The sequence below is a fragment of the Paramormyrops kingsleyae genome, chromosome 3 (genome assembly GCF_048594095.1).
Source record: "Paramormyrops kingsleyae isolate MSU_618 chromosome 3, PKINGS_0.4, whole genome shotgun sequence".
In the NCBI taxonomy this organism is placed as follows: domain Eukaryota; kingdom Metazoa; phylum Chordata; class Actinopteri; order Osteoglossiformes; family Mormyridae; genus Paramormyrops; species Paramormyrops kingsleyae.
The window spans coordinates 30,636,697-30,660,526 of record NC_132799.1 but is presented as its reverse complement, the minus strand read 5'-3'; the positions used below and the strand labels follow the sequence as shown (position 1 = coordinate 30,660,526).

The 23,830-nt window shown below is 46.8% G+C and overlaps 1 protein-coding gene across 3 annotated transcripts; it reads left to right on the top strand.

Moving 5' to 3' along the window:
* Positions 1 to 2,561: 2,561 nt before the first annotated feature.
* On the top strand, positions 2,562 to 23,245 carry LOC111843160 (protein tyrosine phosphatase non-receptor type 12). 3 transcript variants are annotated; one of them, XM_023810499.1, is made up of 18 exons: positions 2,562 to 2,989; positions 12,217 to 12,325; positions 12,446 to 12,522; positions 13,581 to 13,676; positions 13,807 to 13,845; positions 14,051 to 14,122; positions 14,596 to 14,655; positions 14,764 to 14,906; positions 15,003 to 15,069; positions 15,233 to 15,310; positions 15,476 to 15,574; positions 17,550 to 17,635; positions 18,196 to 19,028; positions 20,165 to 20,236; positions 21,427 to 21,518; positions 21,618 to 21,648; positions 21,781 to 21,891; positions 22,320 to 23,245. In XM_023810499.1, the coding sequence occupies exons 1-18, from the start codon at positions 2,891 to 2,893 to the stop codon at positions 22,379 to 22,381; spliced, it is 2,226 nt and encodes a 741-aa protein (XP_023666267.1). In that variant the 5' UTR covers positions 2,562 to 2,890; the 3' UTR covers positions 22,382 to 23,245. The 3 variants fall into 3 exon arrangements, with proteins under 3 accessions (XP_023666267.1, XP_023666266.1, XP_023666270.1); XM_023810498.1 differs by having other exon boundaries at positions 18,193 to 19,028; XM_023810502.1 differs by lacking the exon at positions 20,165 to 20,236 and having other exon boundaries at positions 18,193 to 19,028.
* The last annotated feature ends 585 nt before the right edge of the window (positions 23,246 to 23,830 follow it).

Below are 23,830 nucleotides of genomic sequence, written 5' to 3'. Positions count from 1 at the left end.
ACATTTTTTTTTCTGCAGATAATTGAAGGGACATGGTGTGTGTAAGATACATCTGCCTGTGGATAAGTTAACATACAAATGAATAGCAAAATCTATGTATCATGCCGAGTTTAACTGAATCGAGAGCTATTATGAGAATGATAATGGTCGTCAGAATTGGTCATGGAGCAAAGGCCAAGCCAGAACGCTATTGCTGGAACAGATTCTGTGTTGTTCTACGTTAATGTTTTCCTCTCATCTATGAAGGATCATGTGAGAATGTAAAAAAGATTCTTTTATGCACTCATCCATCTGAACAATTTCACAGATTTATTAAAATTAAATTTAAAACATCATATGAATGCCTTTATTGGAGTTTCCTTCGAGAGCACTGGGAAATGGCAATTTCTCTTTTTTAGAGAATATTCTGGATGGAGACTGTATAATTATGCACAGTCTGTAAGCAGAACATACAAGCTCACCTGTCTCTGATGCATCCAAGATAAATCAATCCATCCACCAGCCTTGTTCTCCTCAGGGTTGTGGGGATCCTAGACAACATTGATATTTCTTAAAATGTTAAAAAAAAAGACTGTGCACAATAAACCTGTACAGATGCTGCACTGCTGCTAAGCTAATATATGTCTGTGATTTTTCTAGTCAGTAAAAAGCTAGATAAACTGGGGAGCAATTAAACTGACATATCGCTTATATTGGCTCATTTTTCATTCTGCTTGTACATTTGAGGATTGTAATACTTCTTACACCTTTCCTCATAATTGACTCTTTTGTGCTATAGGGCACACTTAAACATGTACAGACTTTTATGTCACATTCCCCAGAAAACAGTAAACACTGCTCTGTGGCAGACAGATATTAGGATGAGAAAATATATTTGTTCCTCTGCTTTCCTGGGGTTGGACAGCACCTTAGGGATAACAATCCATAATCCAAGATCCTCAGAAACAACAGGCAACCATAACTATATAGCACTGTCTGTTCCTCCATGACATCTTGTTTGTTTTTAATGAAATGTGTTGGAAATGATGGAAAGCAAGTGGCGATCTGGTCACGAGCAGCATCTGTGATTACAAATTCAATCCACTTCCTGGGTATATTTTACACAGGCACTCAGAGGCTGCAGGAGGCAGAGTGGCCAGAGGCAGACATGGCTAACTAAAAAGTTTGATCTATGGAATCCCACACTACACACAGCAGGGGCCTGTATCACAAAGCAAGCTTTCTTCCTTAGCTGGACAAATTGTTGGATTTCAAGTAAAGTAGTCTGGGCTAGATGTAAGTTCATTTAGACTGGAGTATCTTAAATCCAACAAGTTATCCTGCTTTGTGATACAGGTCACTGTTGTAGCATATAAACCATAACCTAAATATTTCCAAGAGATATCAAATTTGTGGACGTATAAAAACTGTAGATTTCAATATAAGCATCTGCTGGGCACATTTAAAGATGATTCTTTTATATGTTATGATGTGACCTACTGCATCTTATTATGAAAGCCAGACCAGTAGAGTGTTTTCCAGGGTGAGGGGACAGTAACTGTCTCATTATTACCACGGTCAGTAAAGCCCAACTAGATGCAGTCCTTGGGTCCTTGGCTTGTTGGTGTTTGATTGCCATAAACTTTGATTTAGTTTCCATGAATGCTGACGAATTAAGTGTCCAGAGAAGTTACTGACGTACATGGCTATTTTATTCAGTTTACATATCGCATTGCCTGAGATTGAGGGGCAAAATGCAAAAATGTTTAAAATACACTTGTAAAATTCTATTTATAACAACTATATTAGTTTTTCTGCTGTGTGTACTGCGTAGTTTATAAATTTGCAAAGAATCTTTTATGTGATCACTGGATTCCTCAACTGTGTTCTGAGTTAAATTAAAACACGTTCTAAGTGTTTTAGAAATTTGCCCTGGACTGGGCGTGGCTGAGGCGTCACTGGTAAGAAATATGATCCACGTGGCTTACTCAGCTATGTTGGTTTTATTCAGTGTTTACGGGAAGCAGAGCTTCTGACTTGTAGGTGTGTGGTCTGTTATGTGTAATTATCTAAATATAGAAATACAACTTGTGTTTCAACTGGTTTCTTCGAGTCGAAGTAGAAAAGTATTCGACTGAGGGTTCCTAAAAAGAATAACGAATGTAGCTTAATTATATGAATGCATTTCGAAAGGTGTGATCTGCTTAAGCGAGCTACAACTGAAAGCATTTAAATGCTAAACTGACGTACTAATAACCACATTCCAAAAATTCATAGGTGCGGTTCTAGCTCCTCCCAAGTTATGGGAGATTAAATGTAAAACATGTATATTTCTTAGCAATGGTCTTTAGGTCATACACGCTGATATGGCTTTAAGCCAATGGGGCTTTACCATCGCAGACTGTATGATTGACGTCTTTGACATCCATTTATGTTCGTGCAAAAAAATTAAAAAAAAAAGCCTGTCATATTCTTGATTGACGTAACCAGAAGTCCAATCATATAGCATGATATCGAAGCTGGAGTCCAATAGTAATCGCGATTGGGGTTTAGGGGCGGAGATGTTTCTTAGCGGCATTTGGACGATGCGGCTAGTTTTGTGTCTGTGGGTAACCAGTTGTGTGTGGAAGTGAGACGAGAGCACGGATTGGATTGGTGTTCTTGTGTGATTTTTGATATTTTCCACCAATAATTGCATTGCTAACGAGCTGAAAAAAAGAAGAAAGAAGAAGGCTCGTATTTGGATTATTGCCTTTATATGAGGGCAAATAAAAATGGGGCGGCGAACATGTGGAATCGATCCTTGGTGAATTAACAATGTTTACTTAAGTATCCATTCTTTATTACTGGCTATTATATTCTGAGGATTTTTTTAATTGCCGTGGGAGGCGAGTTGTCGCGGCTTGAAAGGATGGATCAGGCACGTATCCTGAGGAAGTTCATTCAGGAGGTTGGAGCCATGCTAGCCGGGGACCAAAGAGGAGAGGATAACTTCGGCGGCGACTTCATGGTGAGAGCGGACGCCCCGATCTTAGGCAGGCGGCTGTAGCTCGGCACCCAGATAACAGCCGATGTGTGATTCGTGGTAGCTGGAGCTGTGTCGCCGGCTTAATCCTGGCATTACCACTGTCTGCCGGCGATTTCGGCGTAGCTAAGATGACAGCTCCTGCTCGGATTGTACTGATGCTTCCTTTCCTAGAGAAATCGCCTTACCCTGGGAAGCTGCTGTACAGATGCCCGCTCTTGCCTTTCTTACACATTTCTGCCTCCAGGCTGGAACGCGGCCTAACATGGATTCCTAAATAAATACCGTGGGATACTCCCTCCGTCCCCATTCTCCCGGTACTAAGTTGTACGGGACCAAGAAATCTTCGTTTCGGCACTTTGTGACCATCCGGGACAGACGCTTACAATGCGGAGAAAAGCCCCGCCGCCGGTGGGCTGGGTAGCTCCACATTCCTTGCAGTCGGGTCCCGGTGATCACCTTGTTCAGCGGCGTATTTTTGTCGGTGGACCGAGATTTTCAAGTAGGACTAAGGTGGCTCGAAATCAGTCTGGAATTTAAAATAGATATTTGCCGTGTAGCTGAATAGCCTCAGCGGCTTATGCATGTCGCTGGAGGGCTGCTAAGCCCTTACTGGCGTAGGACTACACCCGACACCATGCAAATGCGTTTTTTACCACCCAGTTGTCAACCTGTTTCTATAATCGATAGATGCAAGTTACTGATCATAGCCAGACAATGTCCTGAGAGATACGGGAGCTGTCCTGCCTTACAAGCTGTCCCGGTGGACTTATGTTTGCGGGGTTGTCCTGTGAGTTTTGCTAGGGTACTGTGTGGCAGACCAGAAGCAACTTTATTTCAACAATTACTCACGCCTCGCGTGCTAGAATTTTAATGGTGGTGGTTTAAATGACACTTTGGATACATGCATTTCGGGCTGCTCGTTGTAATACGACATATCTCTTTTTTTCATGCTAATTTGATCTATGTACTCAGCATTGCAAAATGTTCTGACAGCCCCTCTCCTTGATCATAGGGGTGCAGTTGATCAGCGCCGTGTTTTCAGTTTTAGGTTATCCGTTAGTGAATAAACTTCGGCGCGCACGATGTCGCCTGCGCGCTCCCGAGGTGAGGCGGAGTGATTGAGTTACAGTTAGCTGTCAGGAGCGGGAGGCTTTAACGAAAGGTGGGGTGTTTGCGGATGTTGCGCAACATTCCGGGGCGTTGGAGTCACAGCGAACTGGGATATGGGAGAGGAAGTGGTTTCGGGATTTGGGAAGTGCGCTGTGCTCTTTCCCCTCCGTCGCCATCGGACTTTGAAACGCACACGTGTGGCGTGAATTCGGCTTCGCCAGTCCTAAGCCCTTTCCCCCTTTTTCTTTCTCATTACCGTGTGCCAGCTCTATGATCATGCTCCTTCAATCCACTCCATCTTCCCATGTCGATTTACTGACGATCTCCTTACACAGGCATACAGAAACATGCCCCCGAGCTGCGGCTAACTGGATATTTCACTTTATTTCCCTATTAAAATCCTAAGCAGTATCTGCTGGAGGGAGACGCGGCAGACGCCAGGATTTTTCCGTCTGCATGCTTAATGTGATCTTGGCGTGAAGCCCCACTGCGCCGCGCCGCCTTCATGCTGACGCCCCCCGGTGAAACGGAATCCGAGAGCCGGCGATTCGTCCCAATGATATGGAGGGAGGCTTCTTAATGCCGATCATTATCGTTTTCCACCCCCTCTTCATCTCGGCATGAACTCCTCACCCCGGTGACCACAATTATGGCTCCATGACCTACTTGGTGAAATTCAGTTCTAGTTTTTTAATTTTTAGTTTTGGGTTTTATTTTTTGTCAAACTTCACATTACGCAAAGCATATATCGGAAAGTTTTCAAAATGGCTTCAGATTTTAGAATTTCCCAACATGATTGGTACTCCGGGTTTACTAATGTGTTATTAAAATGCTTGGCATAACCTTAGGTTACATTTCAACGAAAGTGTGGGAGGAATTTAAAATTTTGTTTGCTGGGGCATGCTTGCATGGCCGTTTGCCTCAGCATGGTGTAATCAGTGAGGGAGCAGACTCGTCTGACTCCTTTGCTCTGTTTCTTATATGTGTTGAACTTATCTCCAGTTAGGCCCTGGATGTTCAAGTGGATCAGAGTCTGAAGCAGGGGGAGGAAGGGGAGGGGGGAGGACGCAAATATCGCAGATATCCTGGCTGTGACGCCACACTTCCCCTGAACCCTAGAGTCACAAGGGAGGAAATGAACAAAACAGCCATCTGCCCATAAAGACATGCTTTGGTATTTCTTCTTTCCTCTTTTTTTTTGGGCAGAGTTTTTGATGCATGCTGGGGTGGGGTCTGCTCAGGTCACCTGGGGCTTTACCTCGCAGGTGAATTCCCAGTTAAGGAGGCTTTGGCCTTGGGGCATTGTTAAGCATGTGAAAGTTCAGTTACACGTCGATCGGTATGGGGAAACCTGCTCTACAGCCTCTGCCTGCTGCATCTGGTTTGTGTGACATAAATGTGCAGCTCACAGCACTCTTCAGGTGCTTTCCCACCAAAGTTCAGGAACCTAGTTCCTGGGCTCTCTCGACCGGGAACTTCTGTAGTTCCAGGCCATTTTCCCACCACACAACAGGAACTGTGACCTTTATGCTAAATAAGCATAGGAGACGCAAAAGCACATAGGTTAAACTTCACAAGTACTTTCATACAAACTATGCTGCCGCACCAAAACAATGGATGATGAAAAAGTTGTTTTGCTAGTTATTGGGGGGAGCGATCCTGCGGTCTGAAAATAGGGGACAAATTCCATTATATTTATACGGCCTGCAACATGTTTATAATTCATATATATATGAATATCTGACCAGCAGATCGATCTTATGTTTTCCACAGAATAAAAAAAGATGTAATGTTATTCCACTAATAAATGCTACCAGTTTCATTGCTGGCACTGGCGATATTAGACAGAAATACATCGATTACCGATTGGCACAAGCAAAAAAAAGTATTCATTAAAGCTTTTAATGTAATTGAGATACTTCCATATGCTCAGTTTTTGCTCCACTGCTTCTCTTTTCCTCACCCTTTTGCGTAACTTTCAAGTTTGCGCTGGTGCTTGTGATCAACCAATCAAGTTTATCACTGTTTGCCTCACCCACCAGTTCTTGGTTGAGCAAAAAGTACCTACTCTGAAGTAGGGACTAAAAAAGATTCAGGAACTACTTCCTAAGAACTACGGGCTGACTTCCTGCAGTGTGAATGCAGCAGAAGTTCCTGGTTCCTGAAAAAAAGTTCTGCTTTGGGACAGCACATTATGAGTCTGTCTGATGGTCTGTCTGCGTGTGCATTCAGGATTCACAGGGTGAATTGATATGGAACATGAAGCACTTCCAACCCCTTGAGATCTCCACCACTCTGTCCACAAATGAAACCCCCAGCCTGGTTCAGGGTGTTCAGGAGGCCCCTCAACACTTTCACAGCCGACTCTCCCTGTAATGGGGGAAGATTCTTCATAATATTAGCATGACACGATTGTTCTCCGGACCGTGTCAGAGGGCTGTACCCGTCTGAGTCTCACCAGGTATGCTGCTGTTCTCGCTCAACTCTAACAAGTGGTTTTGGCAGTTCAGTCGTTCAGGTCGCCTCAGCACTGCTGGCCCCTGAAACCTCAGCCGGATTCTTGTTTACCTATATGTGTCGGCAATGAGCCGTGATGCTGCGTATGGGTTTTAGTGAATCTGAGGGTGTTTGTGCAACATCTGTTCATACAAAGTTAAACCTTTTGGTAGCCTTGGGTCAGTATATTCGAGCAACAGATCCGAACAGCGGTTAAACAGCAGCTAATTAGTCTGCCTGGTAGTTTCCCAGTGTGCCTTTAGATATGAACTGCTGTGTATGAACATAACAGACAAACTCAAAAGCTTCTGTTTTCCTTTGATGTGGATTTTCAGCTTTGAGTATCTTGCAAACTCAGTTTCAGTTTCAGCCATGCCTCATTTGCTTCATTTGTTCTTCCTTTGTTTTTGACCTGTTCACATCTCTGTAGTGTGAAATTACCCAGTATTTACCATTCAAATTCAGCCGTGAATCAAATCACCATGTTTATCTAATGCCGTTTACCTGTTTTACATGCCTGATTAAGCAAAATGTAGCTGAATAGAACTTACCGATAGACTGTATTTACTGGGAAAGGCAAATCAATAGTTAACATTCTGGTTAACAGTTCACTCATTTAAAATGTAAGAATGAAGAACGAATTTCACAAAACATGAATTTCTAGAGCATTTTTACCAAACATCCATGACAACATGTACTTAAAATTAGCAGCAGCATCATAATCAGATTCTCTTACACTCACAAACTGCCAGGGGACTCTAAGCAGTGCTGACGACTCACTTGCCTTTGCTCTGTATCATTTCTGTGGAATCCAAAATATTTCTGTGCAACAAAAAATATTTCTCGTTCTCTTGTTTGCTTCACTCGTTTTCGTTAAATGATTTTCACAAATGTGCCATACTGCGAGTGAGCAAGGATGAAAATGATTATGATAGGCTTGGCGAGCGTTTGCTAAGCAGACTTATTAGAGAACAGATAAATCACTACTAATTATATTGCATATAGATCATATTTAAAATAGCTCATTTATTATTCGATTTAAAAAAAAAAAAGTCACTTTTTTATTCACGAACGTGAATATTCGACAGTGCTGACTCATCCCTGGCGGCTACATTTCAGACCTGGGACATTATGGTGCAGTGAGCTAAACCCCTGTAATGTGTGTTTATATGTGCCCTGTCTTCTGCTGACTTGTCACTCTATTGCACACTGTTGCAGTTTAGTGGCCTTTTATCGCTTGCTTGTAACAGTTTCCCGAGCTTCCTTGTCTCTTCCTAACTGCTTCAGGATGACTCCCTTTGTGGAGGCCTTGTTGAACAATGTATTCTTTCCGGGAAGCTTGTACACATCGGCATTTTTCCGAGTGGGATTTGCTCACAGGAATTCCTGCTCGGTGACTAATCAGATGTTTACCCTGTTTTTTTTTTTTTATTTTTTTTATTTTTTGTTTGTGGCAGGTTTTTTCTCGGGATCAAAGCTGACCTAGAACATTCCCCGAGTCAGTCTGGCTGCAGCAGATCATAATGCACAGGAAATGATGTAAGAATGAGGTCACTGCACAGGAACAGAGCTCAGCTCTGTGTGCGGGGGAGTGCGTGCCTGTTTGAAATCTCTTTTGTTGCGTATTTTTTGCGTAGGGTGAGTAGTTCCCGTGTTTGGGAACTTGGCTTCTGTTAGTTTGAACATGCTGTTCATGCCTCTTTGTTAGAGTGACAGAAGCTTCAAATTTCAAGTGTTTGTGTGATGAAGGGTTTGTTCTTAAATCCTAAGGATGTACAGTCGAGGCTTAGGGTCTCTCTGTCAATATGGAGAGGAGAGGGGTTATAAAATGGCTTTTGGGCTCCACTCGTCCTGCCTTTGGGCATGAAATGGAGCTGAGCTCTGGGAGCAGAGGACTGTCCTTGATGAATCATCCTGTGGCCCAGGGAGTGAGAGGAGCAGAGATTGGCCCCTACCCCCATCCTGCGCCTTTACCCGCCCCCTCGCTGCTGCGCCGCCTCTTTCTGTGCCTGTGTTCAGGTGATTATTTTTGATGATACGGGACGATACTGAAATAGGAGCGTGCTGACCTAGTTGGTCCAGTGCTGATGCTGTATGACGGGCTACCAGCTGCAGCATGTGAAGAGCCACTTATCCAGGGTCTCTTGATTCCCCTCTTGGTTTCCTGTCCTTATTCCTTAAGGCTGGTCCTTGGGGACCTACAGACAGTTTACGTTTTGGGAGCTGGGAGGGAGCAAAAACATGGACCGACTGTGGGTCCCCGAGGACCGGATTTGGAAGCACTGCTTTAAGGTATTCTGCACGACTTGAAGGTACAGCCTCCCGGTCACCTCCTGGTGACTTCCTGGTGACTTCCTGGTGACTTCCTGGTCACCTCCTTAACTTCTCACCCACCTGCTGGCTGGAACTTCCTGGTTCTATAGTGGCTCTTAGATGGGGCGGAAGCTCCACCCCCCCCCCCCTAAACCTGCCTGCTGTACGTCATGTGGGATGTGTGATGGAAGCACCTGGGCCCTCTAACAGCTTCACCACCAGTGACGACAAAGGGATTGTGTGTATTTGTCTGAAGGTGAGCGTGTGTGTGTGTGTGTGTGTGTGTGTGTGTGTGTGTGCGCGCGCACACGTGCGCGGTCCTGCCTCCTGAACGCGACCTCTCTGCACCCTGTGATTAGCATGCTGCCCATGTGCACATTTTCTGTTTATGGAGCTACATCTTTCCCTCCTACCTACTGAACCATGACTACAGAACTACAGAAGCCCTCTGTGCATTGGCTGACACTCTTGGGGGGGTGGGGGGTGGGCAGGGTGTGTTTGTTTGTTCCCTTAAGAATGCTCTGTTTCTCAGTACTAAAAACACAGTACTTCTCAGAATTCTGAGCCCAAGCATTCGAGGCACTTCCTTTAAGGGTGTTTCTTGTGGGGATTGTCCTCAGGCTGCTAGTTCTTCGGGGTGAGGGTCTCCACGCTCTGATCCAGGCCAGTCTACAGGGGATTCTTCTCCTTCTCCCACCATCCAGTCTACTTTTGGTTGCAGGAAATGGGCTACATCAGGGGTGGGACAGTCTGAATAACCAGTTAGTCCGCTGAGCTTCTCCCAGTGTTCCTTATAGCATAGGTAGCAGTGCTTCCCATTATCTGTGACAGAAGCCTTCAGGCTCCACTCCGTGGAGAATCTCAGTGGCTTCTGGGTAGATGTAAGCAACCCCACCCCTTTAGGTCTGTTGCATCCACATCTTATAATGGTGATCTCCATCCAATGGGGTGGGCTTATGTCAGAAGGGTGGGTGGAGGGTGTGGTGCTCCTTTTCTGAATGGAACAGTGAGGGATACGCTGTGAGCTCAGGCTGCACAATTTAGGGAAAATATCTAATTGTGATTTTACTGACAGATATTGTGATTGCGATTTGTTTTGCGATATTTTATGGATTTCTGGACACTAAGAACAGTTCCTGGTCATAAGATTCAATGGACTCTGTTCCCAGATTATGTCGTACTCTTTATCCGCAACAATTTACTATAACTTTAAGGCAAAATAGCATAATATTATTGCTTTATGGTCATTTATTTGCCAAAAATGTAATGGGCTGCTAGTCATCGGAATATGGTAAAGTGTATTTTTACATGGGACTTTTAAGTGCTGCGTTTTGCAAACAGCACTCTACCGTTTTTTTTTTTTTTTTACAGTTACTAAAGTAACAGTTTCCTGATAGTCCCATATACACAAGGATTACATTAGTACAGAACAATCAAACATGAAACAATTATCACAAAAACTGACTGTGTTAAGTTAAATAAAGTAATAATGAAAATAAAACAACTACAGAAAGAAAAAGGCAATATGGATCCTGCAGCTATTGCTGCTTGAACCTGTAATAAATGGGACCTTTTTTATAAACAATCTCTGACCAAATAGGTCAGAAAGTGTATGTGGGTTTTCGCTGCAATTCCCTAGTTAGATTACTAATTAGAGGACTGATTGGCTGTAGAATCCTCACACCTGGGTTTGAACAGCTGACCTAAAGGTTATTCCAAAAACCTGCACACACGCCGACCCTTTTCTGATAAGATTGCCCACCCCTGATGTAGGTTATTCCCTTAGAGCTCGGCAGCAATATTTTTTTGCACCGCAAATGTAACGTTTTTCTTACGTTTCACGTGTTTGTCATTTATGGGTCTATCCACAATAGCCTTGGGCCACTTCTGTTTGGTGAGCATGACTGTCACGCCAGGAGCACGGCACTTTTGATCGGTTAGAGACTGTCACACGGACGATGACATGCGTTTGCAAAACTATTCTCGCAACAGTTTTAAACCCTGGGTCACATCCTAAATCGCAGCCTTTGTGATTTGCTAATTGCGTTGTTTCAAATCACGATTACGATTCGAAATCGATAAATCATTCGGCTCCATCGTGTAACTGAATTTAGTGATGGCAAAATGGGGATTATGGGTAATGATGCTTATAAAAACATATCTATATCTTCCTTATGAAAGAGGGCCCCTTATGGATGACATTGACAAGACTGTCACAAGTTCTTCTGAAGCATAGTGCAGCATGGTGGTCTTTGGGTGACCTGAACAGTGTACATGGCAGCTACTGGCGTGAAATGGTTGGTGGTGTTTTGCGTCATAGTTTGTTTTGACTCGTGGAATGACATGAATTGAGTGTGACGATCTGTACAGCTACTCAGACTTTCGTTACTGCGTTTTTTAGCGACATGGGGGCCGGTGTGTGAATTGAACAGTGGTGCTGAATTGCGATATTTGTCTTGGAGGGGACTGCAGTCTTTCCCAGCTGGAGTTGCCTCACACAGATGTTTTATGTGTCTGTTGTCTTGGTCAGGAGCACGGAGGTCTGCGGGGGGGAGGGGGGGGGACTGAGGGGTCAGTGTGATTGCGGAGGTTTGTAAAAGCCGGCAGGCTTGTCACGGTCAGGTCCCACGGGGTCGCTAGCATGCGAACATGGGCGGTTGGGGGGAGGGGGGCCTGAAATGCTCCCGTCAGACATCCAGATGTGAGAATCCAGCTGCGAGCCGCATGGGATGTTGATGAGAACATTCAGAACCTGTGCTTGGTGCCATATAGGCCGATCTGAGTTGATTCTAGGGAGAGGGGGTGACGGGGGGTGATTATATTTGGGCTGAATGCCCTAACTGCTGTTTCCATACCATAAGATGGGGTCCAGAATTTAACAACATATACTGAATAAATCAAGGTCTTCATTATTCAGTAGAATAATAATAATAACTAATTATTTTATTCCCCGCCAGAGCTGGGGAGTAGGATCTCATTACAGGATCATGTCCCATACAAATGTCTACCCCTCAAGAAGTGATGCGGTAATTAAGGTGGGTGGGCGGGGGCCCTGTGGGGCTGAAGGGGAGAGCTTTAATCCCTCCCCCCTCCTCCACACACACAAAGCCATGAGGGGAGGTGGCACTGCTGCTGTAGTGACAAGGCCAGAGATAAACCCCCCCCCCCACCTGACATGGGGGGTGGTGGAGCAGGTCACTAACAAGCTATTAGCAGTGGTATCGATTGGCGTCAGCCGGTTCTGGAAAACCTCCACTCACTGTCCGCTCTGCTCCCTCGCTTCCGCACAGAAACTGCGAAGATTATCCGCCAAGTACAGGACGGAAAAGATTTTTTCCACCAACGCTGGAGAAAAAGAAGAGAATGTGAGAAAGAACCGATACAAGGACATTCTGCCATGTAAGCATCAACAGAGGGGGGGGCGGCCCCCCGACGTGCTATTAGAATGCGCTGAATACGTTTGAAGTCATCATTTCTCAGCTGATTAACCACTTTAAACCTTGTTCTTATCTCTTACAGTTGACCACAGCAGGGTTAAGGTGTCGTTAAAAACCTCCAATCAAGACATGGATTACGTCAATGCCAACTTCATTAAGGTATGGGAGAGTCTCTCTGACATTCGTATGGGAATTTTACTAACACAAAAATGTTCTGCTGGCAGAAGGAAAAATGACTGGTTCAACCAATCAGATTGTAGTGGAGGTAGATCCAAACAATTAGAGGAGGTGGGACTAACCAATCAGATGTACCTGTCCTGCCTCCTCTAGTTGTTTGGATCCACCTCCTCTACAATCTGATTGGTTCATTGAGATAACCAATCATTTTTCCTTCTGCCCTCAGAACATTTTTGTGTAAGTAAAACTCCCACTGGGGCCCTGGGACACCTGGAGGGGTGCTGCCTCAAGCCGCCAAGACCCAATTGTGAGGCAGCTAAGGTTCTCTGAGCTGTCCTACGTCCGCATTCAGTCGCAGTGCTTTCAGCACTTTGGAGTTGAAAGGCAGCTTGGCCAGTGTCTAAGCCCTGGCAGCATGGATACTTCCATCCATCCATCGTCCAAGTGCTTATTTAGCAGGTTTTCCTGGAGCCTCTCCCAGGCAGGACAGTGCAGAAGGTAGGGGTACACCCTGGATGGGATGCCAGTCCACTGCAGGACATGGACTCTGCAGCAAATTAGAGATGCCTAACTGCACATCCTTGGACTGTAGGAGGAAAACCACATGACGCGTGGAGAGCATGCAAACTCCACACACGCATAGCAGCGGCAGGGTCTGAACGTGAAGCTCTGGAGGTGTGAGCTACCGCAGCGGAGATGCTTTCAGGATCTAAATGCAGGCCCCAGGGTGGTCAGACTTGCTGTCAGGTGCAGGCAGCAGATCCTGCACCTTCATTTTGGCTTCCTGGGGAACACCAGCTTTGAGCTGTGCTGTGGGCCTTCTGCCTCGCTGCCTCTTCAGTGGATGTTGATTCTCCTTCTGTGCCGTAGAAGTGAGATTAGCCAATAAAAACAGGGATCCAGGTTCCCTGGGTTCTCTGGCCTGTGCGATAGAGCTGATGCTGGGGGCGGAGCCAGCATATTGGTGGGAGGGTATTGCACTACATATCCCTGCCTTTGGACTAACCCCGTCTCTCTCTTGTTCACGGTGTCGTTGGCAGGGCACAGGGGGCTCCCGGGCCTATATTGCCACTCAGGGACCCCTGCCCAACACCATCCTGGACTTCTGGAGGATGAACTGGGAATACAAAGTGGCAGTGAGTGTCTGTGGGAGAGGCAAGCACATTCAAACCTGTGACGCCTCGCTCTACTCCCACGCTTTGTAATGAAGCTTTTCGCCTTTAAGGTTTAATACTTGTCTGATGTTTTATTCTCTGTGTCTTGCAGATTATCGTAATGGCGTGCCGAGAGTTTGAGATGGGAAGGGTGAGATCCTCTTACTTTACATCCTGTATATTGAGGATAAAACCTTCTTATTGCAAATGAAAGCTGCTATTTTCACCTGCAAGCCTCGTAGCTTAGAGCAAACTGGTGATCAAAGAAGCTTTATTCCACCGAACGGACCCAGTATTTGCATTATTTATTTGGAAGCTTATTCTGATGCTTAGTATCCTTTGTTTGTGATGCACAGAAAAAATGTGAGCGGTATTTCCCCCTGTTCGGCGATGACCCTTTAACCTTTGGACCATTCAAGATCTCCTGTGTAAGTTTTTTTTTTTTTTTTTTTCCCCTGCCCGATGGGATCTGGCCTTCTTTCGCTCTCTGTTTTGCAGGCTTAAGACATATCAGCCGATTGCAGAAAGATTGCCTGCGATAGGCGTTCGTTGATTTCTTCCTCCTGCACTAAGTGAGCAGCTGCCGATTTGCAGTCCGTCACCTGCGTACCATCCTGGGCCCTTTAACAGGCTTTATTTTGATGGCCGTCAAACACAGCAGAGCTCCCTCGTCTGTCATTAAGGAACTAGATGCTGGGTCTGGATGTCTGGACTGCGATTTTATTCGCTATAAACCAAAACCCCTTTAGTGGTTTCCAAACAGTTTTGTGTTTCTAAAAAGAGTGACTTGGCCTGGTTCCAAGCCGCGGATGTGCGTTGCGGTGACTGTGCTGATCTGGCGTTATGTTCCTGTTTGTTCGAGTTGACCTCAAAAAGAACTTGATGCAATGTTTGTTTGCAGGAATCAGAACAGGCCAGAACTGACTACATCATCAGGACGCTGTCGGTGGAGTATCAGAACGTAAGCTGGGTCCCTCACCCTCACTCCCTAAAGCGTGTCGCATTCAAGGCATGTTCCTGTGCTTGCTGGGGGACTTCATCAGCCAATCGGGTTCTCTCCCTCTTTAAGGAGATGCGCAGGGTGACACAGTTTCACTACATCAACTGGCCCGACCACGACGTTCCGTCGTCGTTCGACTCCATCCTGGACATGATCGGGCTGATGAGGGAGTACCAGGAACACGAGGATGTGCCAATCTGCATTCACTGCAGGTGTGTGTGGCCAGCAGGGGGCGTGGCGGCTGAGGCTTGATCCTGCTGTTGTGTGTGCCTACCCACTGAAGGGTAACTGTGTCCCGTGTGTTCCAGCGCGGGCTGCGGTCGAACTGGAGCCATCTGTGCCATAGACTATACGTGGAACCTGCTGAAGGCCGGAGTAAGTCTGTCTGTCTGTCTGTCTCTCTCTCTCTCTCTCTCTCTCTCTCTCTCGCTCTCTCTCTCTCTCGCTCTCTGTCACGCTGTAGCTCACGTGCCATGCTCACCTGGGGCCCAAAACACCAAACGCTTTATTTTTATCTCCCATCACTTACAACTTCTAGAAAATTCCAGAAGACTTCGATGTGTTCCAGGTAATCCAGGAGATGAGGACACAGAGACATTCGGCTGTGCAGACCAAGGTCAGTTTAGCCCCTTTCATGGCGCTACAGCAAAGGTCTGGTGTTGCCACAATTCAGCATATTGACAGGGATATTGTAAAAAAATAATAATAAAATAAGTGTGAAATCCACAATCCAGCACCCGTATCCTAATCAGTAACCTAAAGTCTCTGTCCTCGTCCTCAGGAGCAGTATGAACTCGTCCACAGGGCCATTGCTCAGCTCTTCGAGCAGCGGTTGCATTTTCTCAAGACCCCCATCGACGCAGACGTCCCAGACGGCATGGTGGGTGCTCATTCGGGGCAAACATAACAGTGAGCTTCAGTGTCGATTTAAAAACAACAACAAAAAGAATCTGCCTGCAGGCTTCTCTCTTTCACTGAATGTCCTTCAGCCTTTGACATGTAGGTGAGTCAGTCTCATGGTGCCCAGAGTGTATCTACGGTGCAGCCTGAGAGCAGGAGACTTCATCCTCCTGCGAAGGTTTTTTTTTTCCAGAACTTTCCAGATTACAAACGAGTCATTTGGTAGAGGACAGGGCGATCCCGCGGGTTTCTGTCCCGAGGATGGGGGCCAGGGGTGCGTTTCTTATTGCGGCTGACATCGAAGCTTAATATGTGGCCCGTGAGTTTGCTGCGGAGGTATAGAGAGCCACCGTTCCCCATCTAGCTCCCTTTCTGGACCAAGAAAGGACTTCCTGTTTTGGGGGAAGGGGGGGGGGGGGTCAACCTCACCCCGCTCGGCTCTGCGAGCTTCTCTGTAGAAGAAAAGCGGGATGTGCTCTGCTGGGAGGAGCTCTGTTACTTAGCAGGTCGTTTAAAAAACAAAAAAAACCCTCTGGGACTGGCATCTGGCCAGGAGCCGAGGCTCACGTCCTGTTTGGGAGCTTAGGGGCTGGTGACATCACTTAGCCTGTGTCTGAGAACCCGCACTCTGGGACAGGGAAACCCAGGCCACAGGCTTCCTCTGCTCCTGTACATCTGCTCTGTCGAGGCATGATGTGCACACACACACACACACAGGAACAGGCTTCTATGTCTCCAGCATTTCCAAACATACCTGGCGACCTATGCGGGTGCCAGCCTTACCGGAAGAGGGGATCTTGTCCTCATAATGTAAGGAAAGAAAAAAAAATGCATAGGGGGGGAAAAAAAAAATAAAGCCCAAACGACCGAGTCCATCTACCAAAAGTTCCCGTAGAGGATAAAAGGGGAAAGTCGCGCAGCTGTTACCAGATTTAATAGAGCGTTTCAGAGTTTGTGGGAGCTTTAATTTGAAACGCAGGAATGACCTCTGGTTGTTAACCTGAGGCGCAGAGGCGGCCTGCACTGTCCTTGTGCGATGGGGCTGCGTGATGTTTTGGAGAAGTAGGATGACAGAAACAGAGACGCTGCCAGACTGCGTCATGCTTCACGGCCGAGGAAGGGAATTGTGACTGTTCCCCTGAAACGGTCAAGCGGCTTTTACAGAGAAGCTAATCTCAGAGTGACGTGCATGCGCCCCTTCGCTTGCGTGGCCGGCATTGCTCTGAAATATTATTATTATTGGTATTTTTATTGGTTTATATTTTTAGTATTTAGGGTAAACTTTAGAGGTCAGACAACTGTGCAAGATGGTTCTGGAAATGTTGCGGATGGGTTTTTCAGTCCCTGCACCCCCACAGTGCGCAAATGTCCTTCCTTTGTGATTCTGCCTTTTTTAGTATGTTGGCCAAAAGGGAGAATTCGATTGAAGCTGACATGAAGGAAACTAAATTTGGATTTTTTTCCCTGGGAGCCCTTCCCTGGGATGCCATTGGAGGTTTTGCGTCACACGGCCCTGGGTGCCTCGGCGGGGTTAGCGGCCGCTATGTGTTAGCCGGGCCCACGGTCGCTGAGTCATAGCCAAGCCGAGCTCTGTTAACGTCTTTTTCTGCAGGGGTATTGGATGGGGGAGGGGGGGGGATTGAAAAAGGGGAAGCGTCTTTAAAGGCAGTTACACAATATGAGTGTGTGTGTATTTGTCTATTACAATTTAAAAGGAAAGTACATAGTTGCGAGACGCAGAATTGCTGAAAAATAGAGGAAGTGTGGTTAGGGGGTTAGGGGCCTTGATTAAGGGCGCAACTGCACACACACTCTGGCTCTGGGATTTGAACCAGCAACCTCACCAATTACAAGCACTGCGTCATAACCTGTAACCATTAACGGATTTGAATAGAGGCTTTATTTAGTTATTTATTTATTTTACCCAAATGCCCCCACCCCTCTCCTTCCCTCAGGATGAAGGCAGCCCGGAGAAAACGGGTCAGAACTCTGACGAAGAGAGCTGGGACTCTCCCCCGCCTAAGCCACCCCGTATCCGCAGGTAGGCCCCCGGCCGTGTCCTGCATCGCAATGCAGGCGCTCCTGGCTCTGCCCCACAGGAAGCGGAGCGGGGCCAGGCCGCCTTCAGTCGTTTTACATAACCCAGGGTCACGCGCATCAGTGCCCGGCTTGGCCTGGCTGCCAACTGGGTCACGCTGCTGAATGCTCCCTCTCTGGCTGAGGGTGGCATTGCATCCCAAAGGCACAATAATGCAGGGTCCCCTTATGTCTGAGGTTGTACTTTTCTCGTGTCACTGTGTTTCTGGCCCTCATTTGAGCTGCCACCTGTACTGTCTTTCCCCTGGGGTGTGGACATTTTGTACATTTATTCCTTAATAGCCTTTTCTAGGCACTGATGACTGCCACCTTGTGGCAATATGTGTTACTACAAAAGATTAGATGTTTGCACCGACAGACTGAAAGATTTTACGCAGTAGTAGCTTACAGGCTTGTTTGTTCAGGCTGGGATGCTCCGTAAATTACTGTATTTTTGTGCATTAAAAAGTTGTGCATATTGACTCTGAGGTCAGTAACACTTTCCGTCCATCTGTCCCGCAGTAGCTGCCAGATGGAGGGAGACGTGAAGGAGGAAATCCTGCAGGCCCCGGAGCCTCGGCCGGTCCCACCCATCCTCACCCCGTCTCCCCCCTCTGCCTTCCCCACCGTCACGGATGTGCGGCAGGACAACGACCGCTACCACCCCAAACCTTTGCTACATGTCATGTCGTCATCGTCGGGCCAGAGTCCTGACCTGAACGAGAACTACAGCAAGGGTCCCGGAGGTGTGGCCGGCCGCCGCGAGGAGGGGGTCCCTGGCTTTGAGGAGCGACCGGAGTGTGGGTCGGAGCCGCCGCTGTGGGAGGGCCCGCGGGTCTTTGAGGGGAACGGCACAGCGCAGGCTCTCAGCGCCGCACCATTGATCCCGGTCGCATCCGTGCCCGCACTCTCCCCGAGCCAGGACTCCCGGCCCGAGGGCGAGCCCGGCATCCTGGCCCGACCCAATCATCTCCCGCTCCGCGAGAAGGGGCAGGCGGCCTGGGGGGGCACGACCTCCGTAGAGAAGGCGCCTTCCCCAGCCCGGCAGGTCCACAGTAGCCCTCACAGGACTGCACTCTGCTTCACCAACCCGTTGCATGTGAATAACTCAGACTCTGAGGGCGAAGGTGTGAGGGTGACTTCTTCCTGCTCGTTGTCATCATCGTCATCGTCATCGTCCACCCCATCCCCCATCTCCTCCTCGACCGGCACCAAGGCGGCGCCCCATGGGAAGTCCACGGCCATCTCCACCGCCAGTGCTACTGTCACTGTCACAAGCCCGGGGGACCCAGTGCCTCAGCGGAAGGTCACCCCCATGTCCATCGCTGGACAGGAACTGCCCGTGGAGGTGGAATCAAGTACGTAGCACCTTTACTAATGACCACGGGGGTGTGCAGTTAGACCCCGACAATGCATGCTGCTCCTGTCTCCTGCGGCCCAGTTTGGGGTCAGTGAATGGGCATGCCTGTGCATGCTGGGAAGTGCGGTCAGGTCTGGGCTCAGTGAATGGGGCTGGCTTGCATGCTGCTCCTGTCTCGTGCTCACAGATCTGGGCTCAGTGAATAGGCAATGGCTTTTCCGCCATAGTTGAATCCATGGGGCTGTGTGTGGGCACTGTGATTCACTGATTTGTAAAGTGCAAGCTCTCACTGTTTGGACCCGATTGATATTGCATTAACGCCTTTGCACTGTATCGACCTGAGAAATCAGATAATATTTATATGCATATGATGTCAACTTCGAGGTGTTATATGAGCTGATTTGCATCATAAGAGCTGAAGTCATGTGATCTGGGCTGTGACGAGTGTCTTCTGAGAATGCAGGAGTAGGGCATCGTCCCAGAGGCAATCTGGCGTTGCTAAGAGTGACTCAGTCATTAAATGAGGATCACTTTACATGCGATTGAAACACAATGACCGAGTACCAAGTACATGATTTATTTACATATTTCCCTGGGAAAGATTTTTGTTCGTGTGCATGTTTGCATGCCTTCATCCTGTTTGGTCTCTTGATTATGTATGTATTTGTGTTTATTGGCTGTTGGGGTGGCTGTTTGGTCCTTGGACCTTGGCTGCTTGTGCATCATGGCTAAACACTGTGTGATGGTGTCTTACTCGAGTAGGGGGGGGGCAGCATGGACATTGCTGTCTTTAATCTGCACTTCCTCTGTGTGGTTCTGTGAACCGGTTTGTGCTGGAACATGGAGGCTGGCATTTCAGCATCACACCCAGTGTCTTGCGCTGCGTAAATAAGAGCTGTCTTTTTGAATGTTTTCGTATGAACGTTCTTCTGTTTTTGATCGAAAATGAACTCGTCCCGGCTTTAGAGCTGAGATGGACTCCCTGTAGGGGAAAATGTTCTCCCTCTAGCTCGAGCAGAGTGCAGCTTGTGCATGCTTGTGGGCACGTGCGTCGCACGGGTGTGCAGAAGGGTCGCCCCCCCGCCTGCAGACAAAACAGTGTGCTGAGTAACAGCTGATTTTTGCCTCGTCCAGACTGGGACTTGAGTGAGGACTCTCCTCCCCCGCTGCCTCTGAGAACCCCCGAGTCGTTCATTTTGGCATCAGGTGCGTTCTGCATGGACTCTTTATGTGATGTTCGCTCCACTGCCAAAAGAGGGCGCCAAAGCCAGCGTTTCAGCTTACCGTTTTATAAGTAAAAAAAAAAAAACAATACTGGTTTTTATTTTATTTTTCCAGTCTGAATGAAAGCCAATAAAAAGTAAATACCAAGACCTGTATTTATTATTTGACGTTATATCTGCAATTTCCTCTTACACATTCCAAGCTGGCCAGTTCTAAATGTCAGCTTTTGTTGACAGCTGCCTTGTGGCTGACCGACTTCTGCTGAGTGTACTGGTGATCTTAGAAGAGAAAAAAAAAGCCCTCCTTCTCTCATTGCTCTCTTTTTAAAAAGTGTTTATTTTTATTCACACTTAAAAGCGGTAGCAGCAAACCATTAAGCTCAAATGACTTAATATCTGATAGCAAATAAGCCATATGCATGTGCTTTAAGTACTTTTTTCCTAATTTGCAGAATTTCCACAAAACTCCAACAAGTTAAAGACAGTTATTTACATTTAAAAATTCTAGAGTATGCAGTTCAATCGTAAACTTGTGTAAATACACTATGTATGCCATATTGTAATCTTTACAAATCGTAACATCCTGTTTATGCCATAAGAATGCATGAAACCTGAGGTGTGTTTAGTCTGGTGTAATTGAAAAGAATAGCTCTGTGAATGGATGCATTATTGCTCTTGAGGGCTTGACACATACAGCATTGCTGAATGCTCTATTTAAGTGAAAGATGGGTCTCTGCATTCTTGTCTCTATCAGGGAGAGTGCAGTGTGTGGACAGATACCGTTTAGTGTTGAAGGGGATATGACAGCTGCCTTAGAAATGGCTCTCGCTGTTGGTCAACAGGCAATGAAAGGTGTTTTTTTTTCTTCCTAATTATTTTTTTTTTCAAACCAGTCTTGAATGCTTGGCCTACTGGATTCCTCCATGCCTCCCATAATTGAACAGTGTCCAGTTTTTGTCCTGCCCGACTCGTGGTGAAATGTCATGGCTCCGATTAGAATTTTGGTCACCCGTTTCAGAGCTCAGCCTGTTTAGGAATCTGTACCTCTGGGAGTCTTTTTGGCTGCATCTGTGGAATGATCAACATTTACATGCATGACAATTAGGGTTGGTAGGTGGGAGAGTGTCCAGCTTTCTGTAAAGGGACGCCCACCAACCTGTACCATGTCCTCAGATGACCCCGGTCCGAAGGCCTCCAGGTGTGGAAGCTCGGTGGAATGGGACGGTTCCCTGACCCTGCCTGGCCCAGAAACCAGGTCCTCTGAGGTGAGGTCGCGTGATCCAAGCCAATAGGGAAATATGAATGACATTGTACAGTCACATGTGAAGAGAAAATATCCTGACCATCTCCCCTTCTCTTCACAGGGCTCACGAGTGCCACAGAAAGTGAGGAATGGTATGTGGTTCCAGCTTGGAATCTTGATAAACCTACAATCACTGCATGTCATTCGGTCACTGCGGTCATATGACATAATCCGATATACTGCATATGGTTGGGTTACTGCTGACCTATCACTTCTTGGCTTAGACAATTTGACAGGGGAACAAGATGGGAGGAAGACTGGTGTGGATGGAGATGTACACCTTGCCAACACGGGGAGAACCGTGGGTGCAGCGATTTCGCCAGTAAGAGAGAGAGGTAAGTGACCTCCCCATTCCTTGTGCTATCCCTGTGACCATAACAAGGCTCAAAGGTCTTGCAGGTGACGGACTGCTGTCCCTCACTGTCATTCCGCTTGTCAGGACAGGTTTGCTTTGTGTTTTTGCGGTGTGCCTCTGAAGATCGCGTAGGAACATTCTGCCTATTGTCGCTGGCCATTGAGCGCTGAGATGTGGATAGTTGGAGTTGCAGGCAGTTCTGATGACTAATAACAAGTGCACTGCCTTCTGAGTCTGTTAGAAGCTGAGTTCTGTCATCAGGGTGCATTAGCTGAACCAATACAGATCCTTCAGACAGCAGTAAATCTCCTGTAGCAGTTTGGTCTGTGGCAAGGTGCACAATTGGATTCCACCTTCACCGTCAGATCTCTCTTTTTTTCTCTCTCTCTCTTTATCTTTTTTTTGCAGACATTAGCAACCGCTGCCCGAAACCCAAAGGCCCCCAGAACCCCCCCGCAGAATGGACATGATGACTGGAACCCCAAGCCTCCACATTTTCAAGTGCCACTGTATTAGGAGGAATGCGGTCTCTTAGATTCCATTCTGCAATCGCGTCCCTTTTCCTACTAACTGACGCCATCTCGAGCCACGTGTCGATCTTTCCCACAGTGCGACAGTCCATATCCTGCTGTACTTGTGCTGCTTGTCAGGGGTTTCCTACTCCGGTGCTAAGTCCAGACATCACTGAGACCACTAACCTGCCTTATTCTATTTTTACTTAAAGAACTACATGTGGACAATAATGCAGAATCCCCCCTCCCCCCTTCCATCACTCTTAGGCTTGTGTTAATCTGGTACAGTAAGATGTATTCATTGGGACGGCGGACTACTGTTTTTTCTGACTTCTTGATAGCTCTGTATGCATTTTGTAAGTGTACAGAGCAAGTAGGTATATAATTTGACATTCTGCTGTTGCTAAATAGTCTCATTAACAGAAGATGTAAAAATTCCTTGCATGATCAGGAACCCTTTGTATCTTTTACTGTAAATTATTCACCCTTCTGGTCTAGTGTGTTTGTTTTTTTATAAACTGCTGGATGTGCGGAGACAGTATGGGATCAAGATTGTAACAAATCGTTTTACATTTTCTTTTTGTAAATCGTCTGTTAAAGGTTATTTTTGTATAATGTGCTGGTTTTACCCCTTCGCTCCGTGCCCCCTGCCCCCTGCCCCCAACACTCTGCTGTACTGCTAGCCTTGGAGCCCACCGGTGCCTTTGGAGAATCCTGGGATTCCCGCTTTAAGCTCTGACGATCCCCCCCCCACCACAAAGACTTGCCCGTCATGACATGGGAACCAGTCAAGTCCTCCAGTAAAACAATGTTGGCAGCGGAGCTGGACTCCTGTGTGCTTTGTTCTGTTACTGTTCACCGGTTGCACTCGCAAGTGCCACAGAAACTGACAGCGTGCAGCTGACGTGTTTCAGTTCCGCATTGGCCCGCCTTATCCCAAGGGTTGGATGTTCCAGTCTAGCACCCCCCCCCCCCCCAGTGTGTATTGTTTCTGCCCATGTTTTGGAAGCTCCATCCATTTGATAACCACCAGAAGAGCCATTTTATGCATGCTTGGGCTGAGATGGTGGTCTCCTTTCTGGGTCGTCGTTTTGCCTGGACTCTGGGGCCATTAGAATAGCTCTTAGTCTAGTCAGTGTAGAGGTGAAGTGATTACCTACTGGGACTGCAGGGGCTGCTTTGGAAAAGGGGAAAACATGCTCCTGTTTGGGGCAAGAATAGAATTCTAGCGAAATATTTCTGTGATCAGTATGTAGTAATTTTCTCTTTACTACTTAAATTCCACATTAGAGAAAAGCAGTGAATATATCAAACAAAGTTGAAACGTTTTACATTTTTTTGTAACAATTAGACAATCCTATTCATAGTCTTATTTTGTCACTGGGGAAAAATCCACTGTCTACTTCT